Source organism: Cryptomeria japonica, chromosome 6 (assembly GCF_030272615.1).
Source record: "Cryptomeria japonica chromosome 6, Sugi_1.0, whole genome shotgun sequence".
NCBI classification, from domain to species: domain Eukaryota; kingdom Viridiplantae; phylum Streptophyta; class Pinopsida; order Cupressales; family Cupressaceae; genus Cryptomeria; species Cryptomeria japonica.
In genome coordinates this window covers 426,832,598-426,854,551 of record NC_081410.1, presented here as the reverse complement: position 1 = coordinate 426,854,551, position 21,954 = coordinate 426,832,598, and the positions used below count along the sequence as shown (strand labels likewise).

Genomic DNA, 21,954 nt, shown 5'->3' with positions numbered 1-21,954 from the left:
TGTTCAGTGAGGTTGGGAGGTGGATGATTTTCTTGATTAGCTTTATTTGTGTCGTAGACTCCCTCTCCTCTCTTATTTGTTTGTAATGTGCTTCCCTCATGATGTGTTTTTCTATTTTGTTAGGTTCTATTTGGATGACCCTTGTTACTTCGTTGGTACAAGGTAATAAGAGGTTGAATCTGTTGTGGCATTCCTCTATTTGTATCTCGATTCTTCTATTTGTTGTCCCTTGTGTTGTCTACTTGGGGATGATGCGAAGCGTTGAGATCTCTTTTGGTCTCTTCCATGTTGACTCAAAAAACACATGTGTTCTTCTTCCATTGTGTATGTGGTTCTACTACCTTTGGGGGATGAGGTCAATTCAATACAAATATTCATTGTATACATTATTTATCATAAGAGCATATTGGCCCCAAAGTTAATGGATCCCTTATGTGTTTTATGTTTTGTGACCATTATCCTTTGATTTGTCCTTTCTTGAGGGCATATCATTGTGGTAACATGCTTGTCTTTTGGATGCATGCTACCTTAAAGAAATTGCTCCCAATAAGGTGTATGCAATCGTTTTAACGTGGGGGCACACACTCCACCCAATGTTTCACTTTATGCATACACTATAACATGTTTCGATAAAGGTACATTGCGAATTGAGTCTTTTGCTTTGTAATTTGGTATTTTTCTTTTTCACGACTCATAGTAAGAAAACCTTAGTGGGCTAGCAATCATTATTTTCTCTCTCTTTCCTCTTTCTTATAATGTCCATTTTATCTTGATATTGAAGTAGTAAGATCCTAAAGTCCTTGGGGGCTTAGTGTGTCTTGTCTCTTTGATATCTTGATGAAAGTTTTCAATGCAGACCTTTGTACTTTACCATGAGTATGCTTAGTCTCATACTCCTACTAAAGTGGGGGCTAAATGTAGCATCCTAAATTATACTCACCTACAATTTTGTCTTCACTTAGGCCTCACTTTGTCGTTCATCCTCTAAGGCCTGACTAAAGCACTGATTCTGCTCACACCAACTATCAACCATGACTTTTCATCATCTTTTCCTATTCCCCTTAACCTAGAGCCCTAATTTCCTGAACCATGGCACCCAACGCCATGGTCCTCTCAAAAAGGGCCCTTCTTGGGGCCTCATAACAGTCACCTAGTTTGGGTGGGAACCTAGATCATGTGTCAACTTGTGTTGGAAATTCAATTTGTTTTTCGATTAGTGATAATAAAAGGAGGTCTACCCTCTCATTTCAAACCTAATTTTGAATTCCTAATCAACTCAAGAGAGAAAATTTGAGATCCTACATTCAAGTGAGCAAGCAATCAGTCTTCTATCAAGAATTGGAGCAGAAATGAAGTCAATATTCAAGCATTGGAGATGACATTCATGTTTTATGTTTTATGAAGACTATCTACATGAAACCCTAATTCCTTGCGAAGACAAACAAAACTTCATTAAAGGTATATCATTAGGTCTTCACTCATTTTCAGTCTTTCCCTCAAAAGGAAAGTATTTTGCTACAATACTTTATTTATATTTTCAATTCAATTTCATGGTTAATTCCAAAATTGGGGTTTGACCCAAGGCAAACCCCTTATTCCCAACAATTCCCCATTTTTCACTATGCAGAAATAGGTACAAAGTTGGGTTTCAGAGGATTGACGGGATTCACAAAGACGAACAGGTTCACCTTTTAAAGCCAATAAATTTGGAGGACTAGGGTGATCACCACCATGGTCTCAACAAATCAAGTCAAACCTTTTGGAATAGATCTGAACCATCATCTTTTTCTGGAATCTAGGTTGGTGGCTCTATACAATGACTATAGCTTACTGCCTCTATCATATTGCTTCAACAATTCACTATTTTTCTCTAATCTTTAAGTAATTCAAATTCAATTCAATCTTAGAGAAAGAAGAGTCCCATTTAGGAGGCCTGGAATCTTATTAGAATCTTGATCTCCAAAGATCATATCTATCAAATTCCTATCTCTCCCTAATGTAATGGTAATTAAGCAAAATTAGTGGTTTTATTACATATTATGGTGAAATCCTAATTTTCATCATTATAGCTTTTCTAAAAATATAAATTGCATAAAAAAACTAACTGTAGTTGTACATGAATATGCATGTTTGTTTTTCTATTTTTAGTTGACATTCATGTGCCAAAGACCTCTAATAAAGAGGTAGATTGTAATGAAATCTTTGTCTCTGATCTTTTGAAACAAGTTGATCCTTGATCTTGTGATCAAGAGGATTTGTAGTAATGAATATACAGTTTTATTAGCTGTTGAGCAGCAATTTTTTCTATGTAGCAATTGGTTTCTATTTTTTTATTTTCTTCAATTGGTGTCAGAGCTATTTATTTTCTTCAATCGAGCATGAGCGCCTACAATGCCTTGATGTAACCTCAAATCTCTCTAATGTTTTGTAGCTCCAAGAGTTGAGCACGCAAGACGCACTCCAAGTTCCCAAGACAAAAATTAATCAGGCAAGGCATCTTTAAGTTTCCCCCAGGTGTTTATGGGTGCAACTGGGTGACCAGCTTTCAGATCAATGACTCTTGAACACCACCACATTTTAGTACTATCAATGAGGTATGAAGTTACATTTTGTACTTACGCCTCATCAAATACACTTAGGATATCAAAGAAGAGCTCCTCCACATCCCAAAAGAAGTTCTCAAGGGCTTTGTTAGCCCTTAGTCCATCATATGACCCGAGCTCTTTTGGATTCGAGGTTGAAAGATTATAATTTAAAACAATACTAGTTGAAACATAATTAAAAATAAAATGTGTTCCTACAAATTAGATCCTACATGAATTGAGAAAGGAGGCTCACAACATACATAATATTAGGTCTATTGTTTGTGAGGAACATGAGCCTGCCATCCAAACTTCTATACAAAGCAGTAGCAATCTTGGGACTTACATCTTCCTTGGTTGATTTTTGACCAAGTGCTATGGGGGTTGCAAGTGTTTTGCATGTTACCATTTTAAACTTCTTTAACAAAACAATTACATACTTGGTTTGGGAAATAAATATACCTTATGATGTTTGTTGTACCTTCACACCAAGAAAATGGTGTAGGAGTCCTAGCTTTAACATTTCAAATTCTTGTTTCATTTCTACTTGAAACTTCTCCATGAGAGCTTTGTTATTGCCTATATAAATAAGATCATCAACATAAAGGCAAACAATGAGAATATCACTACCAATACATTGAACATACAAGGTGGGTTTTGAGTGGCTTATATTAAATCCTTTCTTCATGAAATAATTATCAATCCTAGCATACCAGACATAAGGAGCTTGCTTAAACCCATAAAGGGCTTTGTTCAACTTGTAAACTAAGGGTTCTTTACTTGGAACTTCATAACCCATAGGCTATTCCACATAAACTTCCTCATCTATATAACCATTTAGGAATGCAGATTTCACATTCTTCTAAAACATTGGCCACGTGTATTGTGTTGCAATAACCAATATAATATTGGTTGTATCAAGTCTAGCCACAGGGGCAAAAGTCTTTGCATAATCCACTCTAGAATTTTGTGCAAACCCTTTGCCAAGTAATCTTGCTTTATGTATTTCAATTGAACCATCTGAATGATATTTGACTTTATATATCCATTTCACACCAATCACCTACTTATCTTTGGGAAGTTAAATGTGTAAGTGCTTTGACATGAGTTGCTTATGGCTTAAGAGAACAAAACTACATTAACGGCACGTTGGCCTTATACATGCAAGGGTCAAGTCATTTGTTAAATCCTAGTGGTAGCATTGTTCAATGTTCAAGTAAAAGATGAGGCAAATGATGTCATTAACAAGCACTTATTTGCCAATAGGATTCTACTCCATGTTTAACTCTCCTTATTACAATGAAGATGTGGCTTAAATAATAAGAGCAAAGCCTTCATATGTGCTACCAAGAGAGACATCAAGAACCACAATCTTGAATAAGAACTGTTCCAAGATTAACATTTCAACAAAGAAAATGAAGGCTACCAGAGCACTAATGGATTAACATAGGCATGGAGGGATGGGCATGGAGGGATGGACAAGCATTAGGCATCATCCACTTATCAACATCATGATCACATATACAAAAGGTCCTTAATTTTTTTGGATATCAATTATTCAAGGCATCGCAAAGATGTCAATTATCACATTCAAATCCTTGGAGATGCTATTGAGGAGTTTGACCTAGAGAATGTGGTGCAAATTGCGAAAATGTAGCCTGTGTAAAGCAATGAAAAAGTCATATGAAACAATCTAAAAACACATTTGATGCACTCCTTATTGTGTGAATGTCATGAATTACGTATACAATATAGGCAAAATTGTCTAGATCAAATAAGTCATTCTTAATGCTACATATGTGCAAATGTTTATCTACAACCACCCAACATCTCATGCACTATTCAGAATCTTCTCCAAGAAAAATAAATAAATAAAACCTATAGAGATCAAATATGCATCGTATTTCTCTCTTGACGAGGATGTTTTGAGTTTGCAAGAGGTATTACAACTAATGGTCATACCACAAGATTAGAATTGTTGATTGAGTCTATGTTAGCATAGGGAAAAGGATGAAGTTGTACAGAATAGGTAATTTTTAAGCCAAGGCCAAATGCATTCAGCGTTAGACCTCTACTCTACACAATCATCAAATAAATTAATGGGACTCTACATCCACATTGCAATTCTCTATTCATTAATACCACCTATAATTTAGTAATGCCTTTCTTTAATTAATTTATGCAATGCCAGAAGTACTGGTATATGCTGAGGTGAAAACAAGGTTATGAAAGCTATTCAAAAGATGTGCAGTGTTGAAGATGCCACCATCATTAATACCAAATGGGCAAAATTTGACACCCTTAAAGAATATATCCAAAAAAAAAGCCATACTAAATAAGGAGACCGTGTATAGACCTCATTAATTGAGAGCCACACTACGCATTCCCCTATTGCCCCAAACTTTTAGTTTTTCTATCACCGAGAGAAACTAGTCTACATGTGCAGCTTCGTCAACTCGTGTTTGCCTCTAAAAGAATAAGAAGTCTACCAACCCAATGGGATATGAGCCAAAAGATCAAACACAAGTTCATGATGTGGCGCACACAGGATGGTTTGTTATTAGTTGTAATAGCTTCAGCTAGAAATAATCCAATAATTATAGCTATGAGGAGTTTTTCACAACCTTTGAGATGATTAGAGATACTGGACAATTGTATTTCAATTCAATTTTAAAGGTAATCATAATGACATTCTGAATATAATTATAGTGATGTGGAGTTTTTCGCAACCTTCGAGATGATTACAGATATTAGACAATTGTATTTCAATTCAATTTTAAATATGATCTATTAGAGATATTGGACAATTGTATTTCAATTCTATTTTAAATGTAATCTCATATTGACATCTCTAATGTAATAATATATTGATATTTGACAATTTTTATTGTTCAGTGCAATGTTTTTGGTATTATCTTGTTTACAATTTCAATTATGATTTCTTATACACTTTTTATTAGTAATTTCACTTGCATAACATATCGAACCATTTACATTTCGACCACACAAACTTGGTATTACGATAAATTGTAACAATCAATTACAATTAAAACAATGTTGATTTGAACCGACAGAAAAATTGAGATGAAATTAGGTAAGAAAATTTTTTTCACTCCCACATACTTAGATGGCCATATGATAAATAATTTGCCCCTGCCATCTATATAGAAGAAAGCATCCACAAACATGGTAGTTATTAAACTATGAAAACTTTAATATTAGCATATCAGCAATTACACCCATAATAAGCAATTTGCAGGACAAATTAATCGACTGATAAATATTAAAATTTGCATCAATAATCAAATCGTTAAAAAGAATAAACTGCCTTCTGCATTTCATTATAGTCGGGCATAAAAAATGATTGTGTGAACGTCTTTCCACCAGGAATTAGTTGAATCATTCAGATATCCATGTCAAAATGTGAAAAAACGTAACAGTGAAATAATGAAATGCTAATAAAACTGATGCCAGAAAAATTAACTTCGGAAAAAAATTACATTTTCTCACTTAAGGAGATTTTATTATTATTAACAATACAAAATGGTCAGCATCATGAGCAACAGCACGACAGTAAAAGGCAATTTTCAAAAAAATTACATCCAAAGGCATTGGAATTTTCAAGCAACAAAAGCAACTGAGTTTCAGATTTTCCCATTAAGTGAGGATGTTTGTCAAGAAAGCATGCTGGCGGTAAAAGTATCTTCGGAGTATGACTTATAAATGCTCCTTGCATGATGATAGCATACAACAAAGGTAGCCTGCAATCCATGAAAAGAAATATTTAGCTAATAATTCTGGTTATCTTTGATTATTTGAATAAGCACAATCAACATAACATGCATATGCCTGGTCTCGACAAACATAAAAAGACAATGACCTCTACTGTTTCACACTCCTAATAACTAAACTACACTAATTTGCATAGCTCAATCTTCAAGCTTTCTTCCAGTAATTTGATAAACTTATAGGTTAGACTAACGAAATGAACCAAAATAGTAGTTCAGTGTTAATTGCACTTCCACTCATCAGCTAACTGCTTAGGGGCAAATGTAATTCTTATTCACGGCACATATAAAATTAGCTCGCTACAGTCAGGCAGACATGAATCAAAAAAATTGATTCAATCAGACAAGGAGACTCAGATTCCACAGGTTCAATTATCTTTGGTGGTAAAGTTGAATCCTATGTGATTTGATACATCTTTCCATGTTTAAAAATATAACCTTGCCCATGTTTGAAAATATAACCTTGCCCAAGATGTCAAATAGAGCCATTAAACTATTCTTCAAGCCAACTCAACGATTCAAGGCAAAATGAATTGCATTGCATTACATCAAACAAGTAATTACCATGAATGTAAAGCAAAGAATGTGTACCTGTGAAACTTGGGCAAAATGTTATTATTACAATTGGTGTATCTTCCAAACTATCCATTCACTATAAACCCAAAAAATTACATGGCAAACTTCCTCAATATGAACTTGCCATCATCTTTACAATTGATACTTGGAGAAAAACAGATTTAAGTACAAACTGACTCCTCTCCAGCGTGCTAGTATACATGTAGTCATGTTCCAACATCCACTTTATATTGAACCCTTGAAAACCTCTTGAAGTTGATGGAATCAATAATACAAACATTCCAAAAATGATGTACCTTATAACAACATCAAAATGCTCCATGTACGAAAGAAACTCTTGATAGCTTCTAAAACACAATTTTTCATGATCAACATCTTTTACAAACTGCAAGGCTGATTCGGGAAATAGGTGACAATAGCACCATGTCCTGTGAAACCCTTATGCAAAATAAAGTAAATAATTATGAACTTCCATGTGACCTCACTGAAGACATAGACTGTGCAGACACAGACGCTGTGGGACTGTTTGGTTCTCTATCCCCATTAACGCTTCTTGATCTTCCACTTAATTTAAGCATGGCATCTTGAGCAACATCAACAAACCAATCATCCTCAGGCAAAACACTGTCAAGGCATCAAAACAAACTATGTCAAACAAGATGAAGCAAAGTAATTAAGCACAAAAACAAATAAATTCTTTATGAACACAATGAATATTTGTTATAATTTATGACATTTAAGTTTGAAAAATTGATATCAAATATATTGTGATTTTAAATTTGTAACATTTATGGTCATTTTGTTTAAAATATGTCTGATCTGTGGTATTTTGAACCTAATTCTTAAATATATAAATGTTCTTTTTTTTCCTATGGCTGTACACAGGACCCTTTCAAAAAATTGCTGTACTGGCGTAATGTACCCAGATTCCAATTCGGCAACTAAGTTTGTGTATCAAATTTTGCACTTTTAATCCTAGTCAATTGGCATTTTAAGACTTTATGTTCAAAATGGGAATGGATGCTTTTTGAAGATGTCGAATCCCTAGGTTGAAGACTCTTTTGATGCCTGGAAAATTTTAAGATTCACTACGTAATACTATTATATAATCCTGTCCTTTGCTGGTCAAACTAAGATTGCTACTCTTTCTTGGGATAAAGTTACAGTGCTGCTTGATCTGATTTTGGATGGGTTAATCACAATATATTATACTTCTGAAAGATATTTCAGCCTCTTTATATTAATGTGGCGCTACGTGCTGATTTGAGATATAAATTTATAATTAAAATGATGTCTTTCATGATTTCAGAATAAGAGTGCATATATCATTTGAATTTTTCATGAGAATGCAATGAATAATTATCAATCAATATTTGAATGGAAGCAAGTTGCTGTACTAAAGTGAACGTGAAAAAAATCTTACAATAGATTATGTTGCATCAACAAGTTTCTCTCTCATAAATCAGGTCTATGTTTGAACCCTTAAAATTGTTTAGGTTTTTTGTTCCGTCCAAAAGCTTTCATGAAACTTCATATTGGCTTTTATTTGCTTAAATATACTCCTCAAATTGTGAAAACGGAACATTTACATAATTAGGCAGCCTATTATTTTATGCAACCTCCAGTAATTAAACATCTCTCTTTCAGAAACTGTAAAATTTTGTATTTCGAATTTTTACAGACAAGCTAAGAGATATAAAAGAAACCATCAGAAACAAAGAAAACAAAAGACACTCTTACAATTCTATACAGTTATAATATACCTGTTTGGATCCATCCCAGTGTTAGCAAAGACATTTATAGCTCTTGAGATAATGTCCCTAACTACTTGGTGCATGTGTCTGGATAAGTAGCGCCCTTGAGATGCAAACTGCATAACAAACTGCATATCCAGCACAAACTGCACCCAACGAATGTTTGCAATATCAATAAAAATATAATTGAAATATATCTCTGAAAGGAGAGCAAAGACCTTTCCAGTACTTCATTCAATAACTAACCTGCTGCAACCCCAAAGGTCCCAGAGGCTTAGGCCCATCTTCAATATCCTCCCAGAAAGTCTGATCATCAGAAAGCCAGATTATAACAGTTTCAGTGAGTCTCATCAATAGCACAGTAATGACTCTTTCTCTGCCAGGTAACATTTCTGTGGCGATGTATGACAACCTGTTCAATTTGGTAAAGAGATCCTGCATAAAACAAACATGCTTGTTTTAGAAAAGTTGATTCAAAAAATCTTCTGAATGATTCAGTAGTCATCAAAAATATTTACTGACTTCGAAATTCCAGTTCAAATCCAAAAGATTAGTAAAGACCACTTGCTGTTTTTTCTGTCCAGTCATAATGAGAAAAATAGATGCAGATTGAGATTAACTATACCGGAATTTAAGGTTAAGAAGAAAAGACTGTAAAAGAACAATGAAGGCACAAAAAGCAGCAAAAGATGGCCTTGAGCTGGGACCTTGAACAATCTCTTTAAAATCTTACTCATGAGCTATTAACTTATTTCTAAAATCAAATCGATACACAAAAGAGCTCAAACTACAAGTGTGTAGTGTAAGAAGGTAACCTGTCATTTAAAAATTGCTCAGCCAAACTAAATTACCCTAAAATTATATAAACATCTAAGCAAACAGTCAAGTAAATTAACTACTGTACTGGTGGATGTTTCCACTGCATATAAAGAATTACCCCCTAGCCTTCAAGTTTCCACAGCCCTAAACAAGGAATAAGAACAAACAATAACTCTTTGATATTTGCTATTCCACAACTTAACAGAACATTCATTATTCTTGATCCATATAGCTACAAAATATAAGGAAATTTAAAATAAAGATCAAGATATCCAGGAGTGTGGACAATTTTATTCCTCAATAGCTTTTTTGGAAAATAGCATTATATCTATATTACTTGGTTCAGTGAAAAAAAGATCACATGATATTTCAATTGTCATTGGCTTCATAAAGGACAAGCTCATCCCCTAGTAGGATTTAAATGCAGTTCGTTGAGAGAAAAATCCAAATACATTTAAACAGCAGTGCACAGAAGAATGGTTTCAGGATATTGTGCTAAGTAATTTTTCATGTTTCTTTGACTGACTGCAAAGCTGAGAAATATGCCATATCCAAGCAGTAATATTCCTGTAGATATTTTTTATTGGCATCTACAAGAAACAAGCAGAAGCTGTCTGGATGTGACTAAACAGAAACAGAAAGTTTAGAGAAGTATGTTTAAATGCAACACCATGATACACAGAGACATCTCGAACACGTGTATTGGGAAAGATCAATAGCTGTAGTTGTGGATAGAGATATCCCGTGAGGCTTGTTAACATGGAGATAGCAAAACAGGATCAATAGCTGTAGTTGTGGATAGAGATATCCCGTGAGGCTTGTTAACATGGAGATAGCAAAACAGCCTTACAATAGACGGAGAACTTGAGAAGTATATAACAGGTACCAAAATAGACTTCTACCTTTTCTGTCTCATTTTTTTTCAAAATGAAAAAAGAAAACAGAAATTCTATGTTGACAGGTAGATCATGCAGAGTGATCTTATTAATTGTAATTACAGAGGCATTATTTTTCTGCAGAAGTTTTGACTAAGTACTTTATATGACTGTTATCTTTTTTTGTAAGTAAGAAATATAAAATCCAATACGCGTGAATTGACTTTAGGTAAATCATTGTTGATGAAGACATCGCTTTTACAAGGGATGCCAAGGGGAGTCAAGATGTTATTTTGATGACAGCAAAGAATTTATGCTGAAAGTAATATCTTCATCAGACGATTAATTTGATAGAGCAGTGCTCATTTGGTGGAGGCTTTGAATTGGTGCAACTAAAACCAAATATTGCATCCTGACAAAGTCTCTTAAGTTTACAAAGTTTAGCTATAAAGTTTGAATCAAAAAATGAAGATGTATTTTAGGGTGAAAAGGATGTGGGGTGCTATTGATGAAACAAAACAAGAAACACCAGATTAAGATAATTCATATCATAAGTTTGTTACATATAAAATTGAAAGCATCTGGTACATTATCATTTCTTTGATGATAAGATTGTAGTACTCTCTGTTTCTGACTTAGAAAGTTGTGTTTCCGGGTGGCAATAGTTACCTGCATTCTATGCTGTCTCAAACTGATATCAAGATCCTTTATATTAGAATATAAAACTTCATGCTTTAGAATTACTAGAAGTTTTCAAATCGATCATCTACAGACATTGGAGGACATCTTAACTCAAATTGTAGACAGTATGAGAGTTTGCTTGAAGCAGATGAAAAGACAGTGAAACATCTGTTTGTGCAACCTGAGAACTCAAGATGATTTCAGGTTGTTTATTGCAGAAAGAATAGTAGATGCAAAACAAACAAAAGAGTAACTCTGATGAAGAAAGGTTTCCTGTAGCACATGCAAAAGCTAGAAGAACTACAAAATGGAACGAATGTGAATGGAAACAATACTCATACACCACATTCTACATATTATCAAAGTCGTAATTGTTCAAGGATCTGTAGAGCTCCATATTTTAAAAACTCAAAGAGGCAGGAAAAATAAGTTTCTCCAACTTCTCAAGCGGACAAAAGGTAGAGGAAGAAGACAAAGAAAATGTTCATGGCTATCCAAGACATGGCAGATTTTTTCTTTTGTCTTTGGTTTGAAATGTTTTTTCTGTGAATCTATTTAAATGGACATTAAGAAGGAATTTAGAGCATCAATGTACATTGGGCATGTTGATCTATAGTTGATTTAAAATAAGTATTATTTAAAACAAGTGAGGCTATTAATAAATAATGTTATTTGTTAAGTAAAAGTCAAATTAGACATAGCCAACTACTATTTAGATACTTCTAATTAAATCAATTTCATATTGATTACATTAATATATTATTTATATACTTTCATGTGTCTCAATTTTGAGAAATGCCCAATTTAAACAAATAGCTGATAGTAAGATGTTGAACTTGTTGTCTCTCCTCCCATCAGCTGACTAGTCTCATTTATGTGCGATCAGTTTATTGATTTTAGACTTTAGTTTGGAGCATTTCATAATCATTTATAATCTAAGTTTGTTTTACAGATTTTGATATAAATTAATCTATATCAACTGTCTCCACCCTCAGCAATTTTCAAACTTTGTATTTTCCCATGTGTAAAATTACACACAAACATTAACCAAATTTGTATACAAGATTTATCTAAATTAACTATATTAGTGAAATTATAAAGTATTATAAGTAAACACTGAGTTTATCATCTACTAGAATATTTAATTATAAATTTCTTATTTTATTAAATGAAAAAATTTTGCAAACAATTCTTGAAATATTGTGACACACAATCATAATATCGATATGACTTACTAAATGAACCCAATAACATTACAAACCACCACAACTACAAACAATATGCAAGCCCAAACAATCGTGTCATTTGAAATATTGAAAACAAACCTGAAATATTGGAGAAGGAAATGCATCTTGATGCCATGAGCTACTGTCAGCCTTGTCATCTAAATATATATACATATCTGCACTTAATTGTGCATCACTTTCTTCAGTAAAAATCAAATCTAGGGCATGTTGTCGGCAGAAATTGTCACGCAATTTATCAACACTTCGCTGCAACCGCTTTCTCCAATCTCTGAGCTCAGGAAAACGGTTCTGTTTTTCAGCTAATCTCTTTCGAGGATCTTCCTTGCCACCAGTTTGATTAGGGACAAGTTTTAGTGCAGCACGTGGTAGCAACTCATCTGCTAGGGTAGCTGCATTTCCCAGGAGGGCAATTTGTTGGGTCTCAGTCTCAGCTGATCGTACTAATTTATTTTCTGACACCTCCAAGCTTCCATCCTCTTCAATTGTAGTAGGCAAAGCCTTTATTAACAAGCTGACATATGAGTCAAACACCTTTGCCAGACCATCCAAGGTTGGTCCTCCCAGTTGCATGCTCAAAAGTGGTGCTACATCATCAAAAAACTCCTGCAGTAAAAATCATTTCCTCAGTAACAATAGACAAGTGAACTGGGTGAAGCGCAATAGAAACACAGGCTATTCCACATTAGATTTAGTGATTTACTACTTGAAATGAAAGTCTTGGGTAATAAACAATTTCTGATATAACCAAAAAGCAAGAACAGATTTTTCAAGGGAAACAGCTCGCATTTTATACTAAATGCTTCATCATCCACGAGCCAAGGACTACAAGGACAAGTAATATACCCTATTTATTAAGTTCTGCATTTGCATGGTCTGGAGATGTCAACATAAATATCAAACAAAAGTCGTGATAAGATCAGTCACCACATGAAGTACTAAAATAAATATGGGTCGGTATGATCACTTCCAAGAGCAACCCAATCATTAGTTATTATACCTATACTCATAGTAGCAAAAATCGTTCAGGGAAAAATCAGCAAACCAAAAGTATAAGATTTTTTGAAAAAATCAGCAAAAAATCGGATTTAAAAAAAAAACATAAAAAATTGTAGAAAAAGAGACAAAAACTATTTTTTTAAATAAATTCAAGGCATCTCCATAGCATAGAGATATAAAGAGCAAATAAATAGAGTTTAACCCACGAATTGTAGAAAATATTTTTTTGTTGTTTACATAGGCAAATAATCAGTTAACTTTTTAAGAGGGCAGTCACCTAATACACCAAATAGTTGTCTAAGTCAGATCAAATATTAACCAAGTCTATGAAGTGAATGAGATCAAAAGTTAACAGACAAATAGTAAAAGTGAAAGCCATTTTGAAGTGATCCAGGAAGTTCATTGTGATTGAGGCAAGGAGTTTTGTAGGGTTAATTCAATAGTTTAGAAAGCTTATCAAATCATATTCCACAATTGCAATGTTTTACATCATAGTAACAAAAATCATTTGGGGAAAAAATCGGCAAACCAAAAGTATAAGATTTTTTGAAAAAATGGGTAGGAAATTGGATTTTAAAAAATTGTAAAAATTTGTAGAAAAATAGACACAAACTACTTTTTTTAAAAAACTTAAAAGCATTTCCATAGCATAGAGATATAGAGAGTAAATAAAATAGAGTTTAACCCATGAATTGTAGAAAATAGAATTTGTTGTTTACATTCATATTGCTGATTACATAGGCAAATATTCATTTAACTTTTTAAAAGGGCACTGTCACCAAATACACCAAATAGTTGTCTAAGTCTGAGATCAAAGATTAGCTAAGTCTATGAAGTAGCTAAGATCAAAATTTATCAAACTGAGATCCAACTATTGTTAGGAATTTAGTAAAAGTGGAAGCCATTTTGAAGTGATCCAAGATCACTCATTGTGATTGAGGCAAGGAGTTTTCTAGGGGTATTAGCTAAGTCTATGAAGTAGCTGAGATCAAAATTTATCAGAAAGAGAATCAGCTATTGTTAGGAATTTAGTAAAAGTGGAAGCCATTTTGAAGTGATCCAAGACTTTCATTGTGATTGAGACAAGGAATTTAACCCATGAATTGTAGAAAATAGATTTTTGTTGTTTATATTCATATTGCTGATTACATAGGCAAATATTCATTTTACTTTTTAAAAGGGCAGTCACCAAATACACCAAATAGTTGTCTAAGTCTGAGATCAAAGATTAGCTAAGTCTATGAAGTAGCTGAGATCAAAATTTATCAGACAGAGATCCAACAATCGTTAGGAATTTAGTAAAAGTGGAAGCCATTTTGAAGTGATCCAAGACTTTCATTGTGATTGAGGCAAAGAGTTTTCTAGGGGTAGTTCACTATTTGAGAAAGCTTATCAAATCATATTCCATAGTTGCAATGCTTTATATTCCCTGATGGCAATTGGTAAGTCTTTTATATGGGGTAGAATTCAACAAAAGGCATTTGTTTAGCTGAAGTAAAAGATTAGCAAGCCATTGGTTTTGGCAATACCTATATTGCAACTACTATTTTAGGTAGAGACAAATTTTAATGTTTGGCTCTTTTATTACAACTATGTAAGCTTGTTTGTTGTCATTCAGATTTATTTTGTAGAGCACTTAAAATATATTGCTCACATAATGAATTGTATGTCTTTGTTTGAGCAAAAATTTACTATATCAATTATATATTATAAATCATATATCTATATCTACATATATTAAATGTCTTTGAACGTTTAGTGTTGTGGTAGAAAAACTCCATTGGCGAGGTAACCACCAAGGTTCAAACCCCTACTGAACCATTGAGCTCGTGGGCTTTCTACCTTTGTTGGGTCGTTGAGCTCGTGGGTTTGAACAAGTGAAGTGTGGGGAATGATGAACACCCCGAAAATGGACAAAATAACAAACTTTTTCAATGTTGATTCCACATTGATTCTGATTTGGTCTCAGAACAACCCCATTTCTAAGCAATTCTGTAATTTCACACGTTTTTCTAGGGTTTTGCAAGTTTTTACAATGATTGTTTTCACTTTTTTGCCATTTTTGGGGTTTTTAACATGATTTAAGCGCCAAAAAACTTTGAAATTTGGGTCAACGCTTGGTCAACAATTTTTTCATGAATCGGGATTTTTTGGGGGAATAAATCGGCTAGCTCCAGGATTCAAGATTAATCGGGTATAATCGCGATTTTTTGCACACTATTGCTTCATTGTTTAAATAAATACATTTATACTACTAATGTTATTGTCGATAGACTCAATACCAAGGCTGAACCATCTACAATGTGTTGCCTAAGTTTTCAAATAAAACAAACAAGGTTGGCTAAAATTTGGCATTTGACAATTGCAGATCCAAACAAACTAAAGAATGTCAGTTACCAAGTTAGCTGCTGAAACATTACACTTAAACCATTTAATAAGACTTTCTATTAAGTGCTTCATGGTCTCTGCTCACTCAAGATTGGTGTAACTTTCTTATTAATCTCAATCAGCAATCTTGGGAAAGTCTTAGTTAAAATTTATTCACAAATTAGTATTAGTAAACTCAGAACCTTTGTAAAAATTAGAACCCAATCAACAACTTCAATGCGTAGATTGTAAAACCTAGTAAAACAGTTCCCCGTGACTGTGAAGAGCTTGAAAGTTATAAAAGAAAAGAACTATGTCTTATAACCATAAACTCACTTGAATATAGTGACTCGATTTGAATTAGAAATAGAATTTATCTAGAAAGTTCTAGAATTAGTAAATATAACTTGATTTAAATTAGTAATAGAATTTATCCAAAATAAAGGCTCTACGAATCATTTTTGTAAGGGTTCTTCCTTTGTTCCTCTAGCATAAAACATGCATTTTTTGCATCCCTGCAACTGTAAATAGGCCTATGCCTTTGTACCAATAAAATTGTTATTTTCACCTCTTCTCTCTTCTTTCATCTTATGAGAATCTTATTACCTCTATGCTTGAATGAATATTCACCATCATTTCTAAGTTTATTTGTTGGGTTAATTTTTTTGCAGGTGTTAATGGTGGATTAATTCTTCCCTTTTACTATCTATCAGACCCTAACCTCCATATACATCACAAGGAACTGGTGTAACAAAGAGCTATGTGAGTATTCCTAGTAACCCTTATTGATTCTATGGTGTTCTAGGTAGGAAGAAACACATTCTGATCTAAGTGCATTACCACTCTTCAATTTTTTGCATTTCTCTTCCCCTTTTCCTTTGCAAGTTGTTAGATTAGAGTTAGTTTGTAGGTTTAATCTGAGTTGAATTGGATCAACACTTAGCATCTAGGTTAGATAGGAAGCCAGCCTTCGCCAGAGGTTTGTGTTAATTTAGTGATCAGATTTAATCAATTAACAGAAAGTAAATGAAATGAACATACACATAACACAAAGAACACCAAAGATACCATGGGAAAACCTACCTCTTGGAGGAAAAACCCAGCATTAAAGATCCAGATCAACCTTTCTATTCATGAGCAAATTACAAGCATCATTTAGATCAGATTACTTATCTGATTTAGTCATCTAACTAGGGCAAGATTCATCCAAGACAAATTGCTGTAGTACAGGTCCAAATTCGATGATTGTGTTATCCGAGTTTCAGTCTTGCAAGGAATGGAGATCGCTGTCTCAGATGACTGGAAGCCGCTCAGCACAATGGTTATAAGTTTTCCAAGCTTTCGCTGTGCTAGAAGACCACTTCGCTCAGCTAGAAGACCAGATGACAAATTCACTGTAGGAAGTCACTGAAATGCTTGAAGAAGAATTCGCTTGAGAGTGGATTTTTGCTTGTGATTGAATGATTTGAAACTAAGATGAATCTTGTTATATACAAGATTCATCTTTACATTTTTCTCCAAGTCGGCTAAGACTCTATTTTAAATTACATTCATATTTCACTTTAGCACCCAATTTGGGTTCAGATTACAAGCATGTTATATTTAGCCTTTAGCGCTTAATGAGGCCCGATTTAGATGCTTTTACAAGTTACATTAATACAATTTTGGGCCCAGCCCAATGGAGGTAATTTGGTCATATATACGTTTATTTAATTTGCACTTATAATCCAATTCTAGATATCGGATTTCAACACTCCTCCTTAGCTAGGGAGGATTATAGCACATCATGGATCATTGTATTACATCCATCTTGCATTGCCCGCAGAGGATGGATCCACCTAACATGGCCTGCAAAGGGTGGAGGAGGTCTTTCACCTCAACCTTCTCCCTAAGAAGGATCCAATGTCACCTTGCATTGCCCGCAGAGGGTGGAAGATGCAACTTAGTGCATCACTGGGACTGCGACTCCCTCTCAGCCAAAGTTGTGTTCTCAACAACTCCAAGTCTCTCTCTGAAGTATTCAAACTTCACACGAGCTAGAGGCTTGGTGAGAACATCTGCAATCTGCTCATCAGTGCTGACATATTTCAACTGAATGGCACCTCTCTGTACCATATCACGAATATAGCGATTAATGAGTTTCCACATGTTTTGACCTGTCATGAAACACGAGATTAGCAGATATCTTAATACAACTCTGATTGTCACAATGAATGACAGTGGATTCCCAAGGTTGTCTGAACAACCCAGCAAGAAGCTTGCGAAGCCATATTGCTTCTCTTGACGCCACACTTAACGCAATGTACTCAGCTTCTGCAGTACTTAATGCAACTGAGGACTGTTTCCTGCTAGCCCAGGAGATAACAACATAACCCAAACTGAAACAAATTCCTGAAGTGCTCTTCCAATCGGTTACACTTCCTACCCAATCAAAATCAAAGTAGCCTTCCAAGGTGATGACAGTGTTGATTGGATACTTCAACCCGTAGCCAACTGTGCCTCGCAAATATCTCAGAATATGCTTGGCTGCAACAAGATGAACATGCTTTGGGTTGTTCATGAACTGGCTGAGGGCACTCACTACATAACAAATATTTTGTCTAGTGTTAACTAGATACATCAAAGATCCAATCAACTGTTTGTACTTTGATGGATCTGCAAAATCAGAGTTAGCTGCAAATAAACTCAATTTCTTCAAGTTAATTTCCATAGGAGTAGACATAGGTTTGCAGTCCATCATTCCAAACCTTTTCAATATATCAATAGTATATTTTCTTTGACTAAGGATGATTTCATTAGATCTTTGCCATACTTCTAAACCTAGAAAGTAGTGCATTAGGCCTAGATCCTTCATTTCAAATTATGTAGTTAATTCTTTCTTACATCTAATGATGAGACTATCTTCACCAGTTAGAAATAAATCATCCACATACAAAACCAGGATTAGCATTTTACCATCAAATACTTTAAAAGCTTAGAATCAGCATCATTCTTACAAAATCCTAAACTGACCAAATACTTATCAATTCTTTCATACCAAGCTTGAGGAGCCTGCTTGAGGCCGTAAAGAGCTTTCTTCAATCTGCACACATGAGATTCTCTATTATGAATCTCATATCCTTTTGGTTGCTCAATATAGACTTCTTCCTCGATGACACCATTAAGGCAAGCAGTCTTTACGTCCATCTGATGTAACTTCCAGCCCTTAGCTACAGCAATAGCTATAATAGTTCTAATAGAAGTATATCTAGCAATAAGTGCAAATGTTTCCTCATAATCTATGCTTTCCTTTTGAGAAAAACTACGAGCTACAAATCTAGCTTTATATTTCTCAATACTTCCATCAGCAGTATGTTTAATTTTAAACAACCATTTAGACGATACAACGGACTTACCTTTAGGTCTAGGTACAATATCTCAGACATCATTCTTGATGATGGATTGATATTCTTCGTCCATGGCTAACTTCCACACTTGTTGGTTCATGGCTTCTTCTACATTTGATGGTTCGGTCTCAATAATGTTGCACATCATTTCAACATAGTTGGAGAGCTTCTGAGGTCTCTTGCTTTCTCTGAATGTTCCTTGGGAAGCTGCAAACTTTTTGGCTTCTTGGATGGTGTTCCTAACCCAACGTGTTTTGGCTTCTTGGATGGTGCTCCTAACCCAAGGTGGTCTCTTCTTACTAACTGCAATGTCTTTGGGTCCATCAGTTGGATCCAAAGGCTCAGAAGGATCACAAGGCTCAAAAGACTCCCTCTGAATCTCAAGGTTAGTATCAACATCCATATCTTGATTTCTATTAAGTTCTGTATCATCAACCAAGGAACCTTTAGATTTCTTAAGAGCAATATTTTCTTCAAAAGTTACATCTCTACTTACCTCAATGTACCTTTGTCCTGAGATGTAGACTCGAAATGTTGTGGAAGATTCACTATATCCAACAAGGATGCCCTTCTTTCCGGATGGCTCTAGCTTAGTTCTCTTTTCCTTTGGTACATGAACATAGATAGGGCTTCCGAAGATCCTTAGGTGGTTGATATCAGGTTTGACTCCAATGAAGGCTTCTTCAGGAGTCATGTTCTTCAACACTCGATGAGGGCATCTATTCTAAATATATACTGCAGTCTTAGATGCCTCAACCCACAAGAAGGTTTGTAGATCTTGATCATGAATCATAGCTTTAGTTGCTTCAACAATGGATCTATTCTTCCTTTCAGCCACCCCATTTTGCTGAGGATTGTAGGGAACACACAACTCCCTCTTAATTCATGTCTCTACACAAAAGTCATGAAAGCTACTTGAGGTGTATTCACCTCCATTATCAGATCTTAACACTTTAATTCTTTTTCCAGATAGATTTTCAACTAAAGCCTTAAATTCTTTGAAGCTACTTAATACTTCATCAGATTCTTTAGTTTTCAGAAAGTAAATCCAAGTCTTTCTAGAGAAATCATCTATGAATATAACATAGTATAGGAATCCACTAGGTGAAGCAACAGACAAAGGTCCACATAAATCAAAATGGATAAGTGCTAATTTTTCTTTGGCTCTACTTTCACTTTTATAAAATGGACATTTAGTGTTCTTACATAAGGCACATCCTTTGCAAGTATCATCATGAAATTGACTAAGTTTAGGCATACCTTTGACCATCTTCTCAAGTGAGGAAAGTGCTTGGAAGTGTAAATGACCAAGCCTCCTGTGCCATAGTTCGCCGATCTCAGGAGCCTCATGAATGAGAGCTTGAACAGGTTTGGCTGAAAGCTTGTATAAGCTATCATATCAATTACCAATGACACGAACAAATTTAATACTAGAATTCTTAGGCCACACAAGTATTCTACCCTCAGAAAATGCTAATTGATAACCCTTATCTTCTAGTGCATAAATGGAGATAAGATTCCTTTTAATTCAAGGCACAAATAAAATATCACTGAGATGTAGAGAGATACCAGAATCTAAATTTAATGAAGTAGTACAAAAACCTCTTATCGAATATCGAGCATCATCACCAATTACCACATGAAGATTGGATTATTTTTCTATCAAGTTTGAAAGATGCTCTTGGTAGCCTATGATGTGTCTAGATGCGCCATTGTCGATCAGCCATGTGTTGCAGTCAGAGCCATGTGTTGCAGTCAGTCGATACATTGCTTGACAAGGCAGAGATGAGAAGGAAGTCTTCATTGTTCTTTTGTTCTGCAACCTCATTGAGATTCGCTTCTCCTTGCTTGAGCTGATTTTGACATTCCTTTGCATAGTGACCAAACTTGTCACATCTGAAGCAACGAATGCGTGAAAGATCTCTTGGCTTCTTCCTTGAATCATGACTTGCTGAAGGTCTGAAATCTCTATTCCTCTTGAAGTTGCCCTTCTTCCAATTTCCACCTTTCTTCTTGACTGATTGGGCTGCAAGCATGTGATGATCTCCTCCATGAGAGTTCCTAATTGCCCCTTTAGCAGCCAGCCAAGATTCTTCTTGGATGCAATCTCCCCTCAATCGTTCAAACTTGGGAAGCTCAATCCTCGCACTGATTCCTTGAATGAATGGTTCCCAAGTTGGAGGAAGACCATTGAGGGCAGTCAAGGTAAGATCGTTGTCTTCAACTTCCTTCCCTACTGCTGAAAGTTGATCCTTTAAATCAGTCATTCTCATGAAGTAGGAAGTGATAAATTCCCCTTTCTCCAATCGGATGTGGGAGAGCATACCTCAAGGCAAGAATGCGGCTAGTGTTGTTGACTTCATACATCTTCTCCAATGTGCTGAACATCTCTCTAGTGGACTTCATCTTGGAGATAGATGACACAATATGGTCTTTGATAGAATCAATGATCAACCTTTGAGCTTGAAAGTCCTTCCATTCTTCCTTTTCTTTTTCATCAGTAGGTTCTTCAGCATCCTTGCTAACGTATTCGGCAAGATCATTCAAGGCCATCATCATACGAACCTTCCAAGAGGTGTAATTTGCAGAACCTTCCAACCTGCCTTCAGCACTAAGAGAAGAAGCCATGTAGTCTAAGCTTTGAACAGTAGGTTAGACTGAAAGACAATAAAAGATTGACAAATCTGATCACAACTATTTACGAACCAAGCTCTGCTACCATGTTAATTTAGTGATCAGATTTAATTAATTCATAGAAAGTAAATGAAATGAACATACACATAACACAAAGAACACCAAAGATACCATGGGAAAACCTACCTCTTGGAGGAAAAACCCAGCATTAAAGATCCAGATCAACCTTTCTATTCATGAGCAAATTAC

General features: G+C 34.8%; 1 protein-coding gene across 1 annotated transcript in view; it reads right to left on the bottom strand.

Annotated features, from left to right (window-relative positions):
- Window positions 1–6,956: 6,956 nt before the first annotated feature.
- Window positions 6,957–21,954, bottom strand: part of LOC131043029 (exocyst complex component EXO84B) — a 55,132-nt gene continuing 40,134 nt past the window's right edge. Inside the window, exons 4-7 of the mRNA XM_057976392.2 lie at window positions 12,401–12,925; window positions 8,947–9,135; window positions 8,710–8,846; window positions 6,957–7,570 (exon numbers count right to left, since the gene is read on the bottom strand). Of these exons, the coding sequence (XP_057832375.2) occupies window positions 7,408–7,570; window positions 8,710–8,846; window positions 8,947–9,135; window positions 12,401–12,925 (1,014 nt within the window). The 3' untranslated portion in view covers window positions 6,957–7,407. The remainder of the gene's footprint in view (window positions 7,571–8,709; window positions 8,847–8,946; window positions 9,136–12,400; window positions 12,926–21,954) is intronic.